The sequence below is a fragment of the Nicotiana tomentosiformis genome, chromosome 3 (assembly GCF_000390325.3).
Source record: "Nicotiana tomentosiformis chromosome 3, ASM39032v3, whole genome shotgun sequence".
Lineage (NCBI taxonomy): Eukaryota > Viridiplantae > Streptophyta > Magnoliopsida > Solanales > Solanaceae > Nicotiana > Nicotiana tomentosiformis.
The window spans coordinates 54,756,753-54,767,442 of record NC_090814.1 but is presented as its reverse complement, the minus strand read 5'-3'; the positions used below and the strand labels follow the sequence as shown (position 1 = coordinate 54,767,442).

General features: G+C 31.9%; 1 protein-coding gene across 1 annotated transcript; it reads left to right on the top strand.

Moving 5' to 3' along the window:
* The first annotated feature begins 3,399 nt into the window (after positions 1–3,399).
* Positions 3,400–4,434, top strand: LOC104107243 (probable glycosyltransferase At3g07620). The gene has a single exon (XM_009615982.4). The coding sequence runs from the start codon at positions 3,400–3,402 to the stop codon at positions 4,432–4,434; it is 1,035 nt and encodes a 344-aa protein (XP_009614277.1).
* Positions 4,435–10,690: the final 6,256 nt, after the last annotated feature.

Sequence of the window (10,690 nt, the reverse complement as noted above, 5' to 3'; positions counted from 1 at the left end):
GGTGTAGGTCTCTCACGGGAGACTAGAAGTTATGAAAGGGATAATGATGAGTTCTTTATGCCCATATGTGTCTTCTTTGGAAATGATAAGTCAAGGGAAAAAAATCTAATATAAGAACAACAAAGTATACGCCATAAGATGTCCCTTTGAGTATAACTAGAGTCAATTGAACTCACAATGAGAAAGCCCTTACACCATGAACGTTATAAGGGTCCCAAAAATGTACGAAGTGGTGTTACACTCCTAAAAGATATTGACATAGAAATTTGGGTCCCAAGCCTATGAGGTTGAATAAGATTTGAGCACTTATGAGGTTAATACCTCCTTATCGGAGCATCTGAACTTCTCCTCTGTACATGCCCGAACCATCTGAGCCTCGCTTCCCGCATCTTGTCATCAATGGACGCAACACCCACCCTCGCCAGAATATCATCATTCCTAATCTTTTCCATCATAGTGTGCTCGCACATCCACCTCAACATCCTCATTTATGTTACTTTCATCTTCTGGATATGCGAGTTCTTAACAGGCCAACACTCAGCCTCATACAACAAGGCCGGTCTAACCACCGCTTTATAAAACTTACATTTGAGTATCGCTAGCATTCTCTTGTCACACCGGACTCCAGATAATAACCTCCACTTCATCCACCCCACCCCAATACAGTATATGACGTCCTCGTCAATCTCCCCAGATAACCGACCCAAAATACTAAAGAAGAGAAAGAAGAAAGAAAAACGAACAAGAAAAAGTCAAAGCAAAATAAAAAACTAAAAATGAAAAAATAATCAGATATGTGGTAGTTTTTTTGTTCTCGCGCGCTATAATTGCGTGCAAAATATTATAGGTGCCACGTCAGCTCAAAAAGTAGTACTTATTACCGTTTAAACAAAGATAAGGGTTTACTTTATGGGATGACCCATAAAGTATAAGGGTGTATCATATAAAGTGAGACAACCCGAAAAGGCTAATTATGTATTATCACATTATGTAAGCTCAATACAATATGTTGCGTTGTATATATGTGCAAATCTCCCGTTTAAGAATGCATCCCCATCCTCTTTCATGGAAGATTTGGAATTATTTTGTGGTTTTTGAAAAGTTATTTTATGTTGAAATCGTGATTTTTCTGATTAATAGCATGTTTGGCCAAACTGCAAAAATTAGATTATTTTGAGAAGTGTTTTTTTCAAAAGTATTTTTGGTGAGAAGTAGTTTATGTTTGACTAATTTATTTAAAAAATACTTCTGAGCAACAATTAGTGTTTGGCCAAGCTTTTAGAAACTGTTTCTAAGTGTATTTTACTCAAAAGCACTTTTCAAAAAAGTGTTTTCGTAGATAAGTTAGTTTTTTCTCCTTCTCCAAAACTGGTTCTGCTTCTGCTTCTGCTTATACTCAAAAAATATTTTTTTTCTTTTAAAAGTTTGGCCAAACAATTCAACTTTAAAAAAAATTTATTCTTTAAAAAAAATGTTTTTGACTTGAAAAAACGTGGCCAGGCTATAATTCGCATTGAAAGAGGCCTGCAATGGGTCATTCACCCTGGATGACTCCCAACAGTTCTCCCAAAAAGTACTGTGATCAATTACTTATTTTTCTTATTTGAGGTTAAGTTCATGTACGGTCACTAAATTTCTTTATGTTTTAAATATTTTTTGTCACAATAAAATCACATTGATATATATGTTTTGTTGTTATAGTAGGTGAAGTTTAATAATTTTACTACTATGGTAGATATAGTTTCGTTACTTTAATATTAAAAACAATAATTTTGTGACTATATTGCTACACGTTAGTAACTTTACTGATATATTAAGTGAAACACAATTACTTTAATATCACAAAGAATAACTTTGTGAGTTGCTGTTAAAATGGTTAAATCCTCCTATTCGTGATGGACTAAAATTGAGAACATCGGAATAGACCGTAACGGAGGATAAGGGTGTGAGTCAAGTATATTCTCCGTTGAATCTCTCCTTTTCTTTCTCAAAATTAAATCCACATTTCCAAATATCGCACTCAAGTTGCAAAGTGGACTACTTTTAAACTATGACTATACCCAAAGGGGTCGTTTGGTACAGGGATAAGGTAAGATAGAATATGAGATTAAATTTATACCGTGTTTGGTTAGCGGTATAAATTTATCATCAATCCAAGATATCTCACTTTATCCCATCAAACTTGAATTATTTTATCCCACTTTACATGTGGGATAGTTTAATCCAGGGATTACAATCTCAGAATTATAATCTCGGAATAATTTAGTTTGCGTACTAAAAGATTCCAAAGTTTAATCGGACGGATAATTCTATTCTAGATGATGCAATCGAGAAGAAAAAATGACAAAAATAATTCCTTAATTTTGGAAGTAGGTTTATGATGGTCCTTTAAATATATACCGACCAGTTTTAATCTTTTTAAGTATTCACAAACTTAACAGTTTTGATCTCCATCCACTTTTTTAACTAACACCGTTAGTTTTTCCATTCTCTTGTCAATAAGTTGTCATTATATCAATGAAACTGCACAAAATTCCACCAAACTGTACAACATTCAACAAAAATCCTGACATAAACTGTTACCATGAGGCAGCAGCAATTCTAGTCTAGTTTTAAATATCATGCAGTTAACTTTGCAAAGATAAACACCACAAAGGCCAGCCATATTGAAACCCAACTAGCGCTTACAAAGCAGACCAAACAAGAATCCGGTAATTGCCTAGGTACTGCCGGCGTTTCGTTATCCAGCAAGGGAGTTCGGCCAAAAATGATCTACCTTCAACTAAGAAGAGAGAAAAATTCCCTCTTTTCAGTCTCTAAAACCCTTCATGTACTAGATCAGCTGTATTGTAAAATCAGAAGGCTAAAATAGCCATTCTGTTGTTGCCTAAGGGACCATCATAAACATACCTCTAAAGTTAAGGAACCATTTTTGTCATTTTCTCCAATCGAGAACTACGAAATTTTCTTATAAGATTAATTTATTCAAAGGTCACTTCGTCGAATACTGGTTCGGCCGAACACATTAACTTTGATTCAAATTATGTGTTTATCTTAATAAATTTATTAAATATATATGAATTATTAATTTAGAACCTAATAACTTAAAAAATTAAAATTTTGAACTCATAAACTTGAAATACGGACTCCGCACCTGCTTTCTTGTACCGAGAAATAACAAAAAGAAACAAAAAAGCCTATGTTTGAATTACTCCTGCACATAAGCTCACGCTTCCAAGAAAAAGAATCATCCCGCTCGATAACGTTGATATTCCAACAACCCCTAAACTCCAAAGACTTTCCTATATTTATTTATGAAAACATCCTAGTATGAGCTACTACTGCTAACAAAGCAGCAGATTTAATTTTGAGCTCCAAAACTTTCAGCTCTCCTCTTCAATGGCCACCTTTACTTTCTCTTTCTTCTTATTTCTCTCCCTCAGCCTCTTCCTAGTATCAGCTCATACTTCTCCTTATCTCTCTCCCTTAACATTTTCTCAGAATTACCAAAAGATGCTCACAAGTTTCAGAATTTTCATTTACACCCCTCTTCAACCCATCACCTTTTCTACTCCCTCAGCTTCTATCTTCTACAATTTCCTCGTTAACAGCCCATTTCTCACGCAAGACCCGAACCAAGCTCACCTCTTCTTCGTACCCTTCTCTCCTGACACTTCCACGCGCTCTCTGGCGCGTCTTGTTCGCGAGCTCAGAACCAAGTATCCTTACTGGAACCGCACGCTTGGAGCTGATCACTTCTTCATCTCCCCTACAGGAATTGACTTCTCTTCTGACAGGAATGTTCTCGAGCTCAAGAAAAATTCAGTTCAGATTTCCGTTTTTCCCACTATCTCCGGTAACTTTATCCCTCACAAGGACATCACTTTGCCTCCTGTGAACCCTTCCTCACTCGCACTGTCCCACGCGCCGGTGAATGAGGCTCTGTCGTTTCTGTGTTATTTGAAATGGGACGGGAAGACTGAGTCAAACTTGGTGAACGAGTTGAGGTTGGACCCGGAATTTGTCATCGAATCTGAGCCGTCGGATCATCATGTAGGAAGAGTCAAGAGTAGCAAGTTTTGCTTGTTCTTCTATGACGCTGACGTGGCATGGATGGCAGAAGCAATGGCGGCGGGATGCGTGCCGGTGGTAATTGTCGACCGTTCAGTTCAGGATTTTCCGTTGACGGACGTCTTGAGATGGTCGGAAATGGCCCTGTTGGTCGGCAACCGCCGTGGGGCTGAGGGATTGAAGGCCGTGCTGCGCGGTGTACCTGAGTATCGATATGAGCGCATGAGGGAATTCTCTGTAGCGGCGACTCACCATATGGTGTGGAGCGCGGAACCTCAGCCACACGATGCTTTTCACATGGTGATGTATCAGCTGTGGATGAGACGGCACACCATCAGATACGCTCGGAGGGAAGATGCTTAGAATTGAGAACTTTTCGCTTGTAGAGTAGTGTATCATTAATCATACTATAGTCCTGATTAGTGATCAATAAATTATGTGTATTTTAGAATGATTGGTAATTTATTTATTACTCCCTTCATAAGAAAGAATGATTGTAGTGAAATAAATTATTTAGTACACTTGAAGAATGATCTTTGAAAGTCATTGTTTTAAAAAGTCAGGTACTGACTCACTGTCTGGTAAAGGATTAAGTCATTTTTGGCAAATTTCCTTTTTTTTTTTTTTTGTCAAAAAAATATTTTTTTAAAAATTTAAATTATTTGACCAAAATAAAAAAGTACCTTCTGAGCATCCGTAGAAGCTTCTGGTGTAGGGAGAAGCTACGAATTCTAGTTTGTTCCAAAAAATAAAAGCAGAAAGTTAATTTATTCAAGACAAAATTAATCTTACAATAAATTTATATTTTTCAAATTATTTTTTATTAATTTAATTTCTTTTCTTTTCCTTTTTCTTTTTCTTTTTATTTCTGCTATACATTTATTCTCTTTTTTATTTTAATTGTATTTTTATTCTCTTTCTCCTATTCCTAAGAGTAGATTTTAAATTTATATTGAATGATGTATTTTGACATATTTAATTTATCATGTAAATAATAAGTAATACTAAGCACTCAATATTATTACTTTAGAATAACTATATTTTTATATTAATTAGAATTTTTAATTTATATTTTTACTTACATTTTATATTTTAATTGAATTCTTTTCTAATAAATATTTAATTTTTTTCTAAATAATACTAATCGCAAATTGAACCTTTACTGTCATTTTTCGTAATTTGATACTTAAAAGTGCTTTTTTAAAAGATTGACCAAACACAATGAGTTTGCAAAAAAACAATACTCAAACGAATCGGTCAAACACAAATTACTTATTTTATAAAAATATTTTTGAATAAAAGCGCTTTTCAAAATACTTTAAGTGTTTTTGGTGACATAAAGTATTAATGAGATGAGTCAAATTTATTTAACAAACTTTGTATGTTTTTAGGCAGAATATCTAAATACTAAACTTGGCATTATTTAAGAAACTAAGGGGTCGTTTGGTACATGGGAAAAGGAAAATAATTCCGCAATAAAATTTGGAATTAACTTTATCCTATGTTTGGTTTGGGGTATTAGTTAACCCGCGGATAACTTTTACACTAAGTGGTCGTTTGGTTGGAAAGAAGTTATCCCGGGATTAGATATTCCACATTTTCATGGGGATAAAAAATACTATAATTTCGGGATAATTAATCTCGCGATTAATTATACCGTAATTTTCTCCCAATAAAAAATGGGATAAACTTTCCTTAAATTTAATCTCGGAATTAATTATTCATTATCTCTCATACCAAACGAGCCCTAAAATAGTGGGATTAGTTATCCCATATCCCACCACTGTACCGAACAATTCATGATGCCATAAAAGAGATAACCGAGCATATATTTGATCTTTTCCTGATTTTTGTTGAATTTTCTTTTAGGTAACTTCACTGCGTTTCTCTTTGAATTCTGAGGCAGCTAGGATTTTTATATTTGTATTTCGTTATTTTCAGGGATAAAAAGCGACTAACAATCTGATAAACTAGAAGTCGTCTTGTTGCAACCTGATAGCTAGAGAAGAAAAACATTGAATTTGATTTTCTTTGAATGATTCAAGTTCATGTAATGGGCTGTTAATTAAATAGTCCAAAGTCTAAACCTTTTTAAAGGATATGTCGTATGTTTGAGCATATTGTTTACAACTTCTTGTGCGTAGCGTATCATCTCAACAAAGTGACGATATTCGCAAACTCAGTGACGTGAGAGAAGAATCCTAGCATTTTCAGGCTTTAGGAGTTAACTTAGGACTGAGGATATTATGCCTCCGTATGTATATACAGGGGCGGATCTATGTTGTAGGGAGGGGTGGTACGTCCAGGGGCGGATCTACGTGTAAGAGACAAATGGTATGCTGCCCGCAAGTTTTAGCCGAGACTATGCAATAGTATTTATACATACATGTATATATAAAAAAAATGTATACAAATAATTTAAGTGGCACCTTCGTTAACAAAGGGTTGGAAGGTGGCACTGACAAGGCAGTATCATTTTCACCCCAATGGTGGGGTTTGAATCCATGATCCTTTGTTTCTTCTCTCTTTACTTAATTGCTCTTTTTTATTTATTAGTAGGTCCTATTTATTTATTTATTGCTCTTTTTATTTGATCTTATTAATTTCTTTTGAAATTTCTTTTCTCCCTTTTTTTCTTTAAACATTTAACAGAAGATGTAAATACAAATTCTTTCAAAAATTTATTCAAAGAAATCTCCATTGTTGCACTTTTCTAACTCCTCCGTGATTTATCAATGGATAATGAAAAATTAATTGTTTTCTCTAAGACCATAACTCTTGTAATCTATTTGTAGAAACCAAAATAAAAAATAATCTTGAATAAGTTATTGTTTTAATCAATGATAAAGGTTTATTTTGTTGTGCTCTAAAGTAGGACAATTGTATATAATATCGAGTGAGTTAATTATCATAAAAAATATAAATTAAAAAATGTCCGTAAATTTACTTAATGTTTAGAGTGCTTATTAGTATAAGTTTTCGTCTTAAGTATCTAAAGTGATAATGAGCTTTTTTTCTTGTACAAAATACATAATTCACTTGAATTTTTATGTTTTTTTTCCAAGTTATCATAATTATTATGTAATTTTTTTGCTCGTTCGATTTGTTTATATTAACTCCAAAGATGAATAATCCGAACCGAAATCCAAATTGACCAAAATCGATTAAATTTATACCCTATTTAGACAATGCAAATTGTAATATGGCTACGTTAAAAAATTTTGGCACCCGAAACCTCTAAATCCAGGATCCGCTTCTAGATACGCCACCCGCAAACTTTGGTCGAGATTGTGGTTATATCTCTATATAGTAGATTATGTATAAATATTAAAGGTGGCACACAGAATGCTAAAGTGGCGCAAGGTGCCACTGGTCTTGCGCCACTGGCTAGGGGCAAGGAATTCCTCCCAAATGACAGCCTGTAATTTGCTCTTTTGGCTTGCCTCAAATACAGTTTCGTTTTCACAATTTTTTTTGTATTTTGCTCTTTTGGCTTGGTGCAAATACACTTTTTTTTTTTTGTTTGTAAGAATTCCTCTTTACTATCCTTTATTAATCCTAGTTGACTGTTTTTTAATTAATTCTTGACTTTTTCTCGCTATTTTAAATACTAGTCTTAGTAAGTGCTAAATTTTAAATATTACATAAACATTAATAAAAATGTGTTTAAATAGTAAAATATAATTAAAAAAAGGTTTAGATTTTGAAAATGATGAATGTGGATTATATTTCTTTTAAATTTGCAGTGTTATTTTGATCTTTCACCAAAAAGAGTGACTATTTGCAAATGTAAGTAATGATGACATTATTGACCGCGTCTTCAGATTTTGAAACCTCGCCGAGGAGGATTGCAAATGAAAGATCTATATTTATAATATTAGTAGTGTTTTGAAAGTTTTATGCTTTGTGCAAAATTATCGTAATTTTTTTTTTCAAGCGATTTGTTTATATAAACTGAAACGAAGAATAATCCGAACCGAAGCCTAAAATGGATCAAATTAACCAAATATTTACCCTATTTCGACCGTACAAATAATAATACGTCTGCGTTTAAAGTAGTATGGCACCCGAAACCTTCAAATCATGGATCCGCCTCTGCATATATATATATATATATATATATATATATATATATATATATATATATATATATATATATATATATATATATATATATATATTTTTTTTTTTTTATTTTTTTGTTTTTTTTTGAAGGCACCATCATAAATTGTGTTAACTCCATTGTTTATGAGGAAACACTAATTCAGTAAATATATAATCATGAAGCTGACATGAGCTCATATCAATTTTTATCTAAACAACGGCTTTGGGTCCTCCAATAAATGAGTATTAAAATTTCTGCACAGTGCCAAGTTGTTGTTACAATACCATTTAATGCATGTGTATTCCTAATTTTGGGATAGTTTATTTGATAATTTGAAATAGGGGTGTATATAGGTCGGGTTGATTCACATTTTTTAATTATCAAACCAAATAAATAGTGACGGGTTTTAAATCTATAAACCAAATCAAACCAACAAAGTCGGATTTTTCAATCTCGTTTTTTCTCGGGTTTTTTGGTTTTACGGATTTTTTTCGGTAAAGTCTTCATAGCACAAAATATGTAATTTGTACTCCAAATATTTCTTCAGTCCTAGTAGGATATAACTATATAATATATTTTCAAGAAAATAACACAATTATATGAGATAAGTCATAGTATTGTACTAAAATATTCAATAACAAAGATAATAAAATCGCATAATATAAATATTGATAATTAATAAGCCATAATAAAAATGAACATAATCTAAAAGTACTATATAAATCATGCTAAAATAAGTACATCTAATAAGTACTATTAATTACATGACTAAACACTAAGAAAAAAGATAAACTAAGTTATGCAATTTCATTATAAACCAATGCAAAACTAAAAATAGATATCCAACACTATTGTCATTTCTAGTGTTAAATTAAATTTATTTTGTTAGCATTAGTATTGATTTGAACTTTATTTGAGTTACTACATTTACGGGCTATAAAACTTATTGGATCATTCAAGAATATTAAGTCCAAGCTTGAAATAATATATTAAAAGATAAAATTATGAAAAACAATTAAGAAATATTTATAAATTATATTATGCTAAATATTTATATGTATACAATATTTTTTTTTATAAATGTAATGTTGGGTTGGTTGGGTTTCGGTTTGACTTTTTTTAGTTAAAACCAAACCAAACCAATTATGGTCGGGTTTTTTTCCAATACAAAACCACATTTATCTATTTTTTCGGTTTGACTCGGAGTATCGATTTGGTACGATCTATTGATTTTCTTTGTACAACCCTAATTTGAAATATTTAACCCCGTCATAAAATGGTCGCTTGATTAATAAATTTTTTGATAGTATATTAAATAGTATATACATTAAGTTATATAAGATAAAATGTGCAATAAGAATATTTAAAGACAAAAAGATCATACTAAAGTAAGTATCTCATGTATAACGATATTCTCATTATTAATCGTTGCATACCAATTCCATCATTAATAAACTCTGCATAAATAATTCATGTATTATAATCATCATGTAATTAGTATGTGAATTAAACAACCCAGTAATTTCGCATTTGAAGTAACACCCTCTTTTTCAAAAACTTGATACCCAATGACAACCTTTTTTTATTTTTCACCTAATGTTCGGTATTTGTACTGGGTCCTGAAATCAGGGTTCACATCATGTAATGTCCGTTAAAGAAGAGAGCGTTCCATAGTAGAATATTTTCTAGGAAATCTTACAGGAATATATCAAAGAAAGACACTATTTACCAACAATTAGCCATTTTAGTCATGCTACCAAAAATAGCCAAAAAATAACTACCAATAATATACAACATTCAAAATATATAAGCAAAAAAAGATTTTATTTTCAATGGGTATTATTGCGATTCATTGAAACACATAGATGAGACAATATACAATATTTGACGAAGTTTGAAGGCGAGTTAGACTAGTTTGGAGTCAAAATTCATTACCAATAATATAAAATATATTTTTAAAAAAAGGGGTAAACGGGATTTTTTTTCCAATGGGTATGGTTGAAATTCGTTGAAAATATATAGATGAAGCAATATACAAAATTTGAGAAAGATTGGAGGTTATTTGGACTAATTTGGTATCGAAATTCGTAGTTAAAATCGATTTTAAAAGATTTTTTTGCGACACATGTATCAAACATGTATCATGTATGTATCTCACACACATGTACATGGATATATACATGTGGTACACATTTGATACACATATGATACATATGTGATACACAAATGATACACAGTGTGATACACATAACATCTTTTTCCATGTTCATCTTTTACATCGAATTTTCAATTCAAACCACCTCAAAACTCATCAAATCATCTCAAAATTGAGATTCAAACTCCTTAAGTTGTATCCAATCTATTTTAATAACACCCATTCAAAGAAAGCAAAAAATTGACTTTTTTTTTATGAATTGATCAATTTTTGTAATAAGCTACTTATAGGCGGACATAACTGGTAGCTTCCCTTTCACTTTATTCATAAGGTTCAAACCCGAGACCTTTCATAAAAAT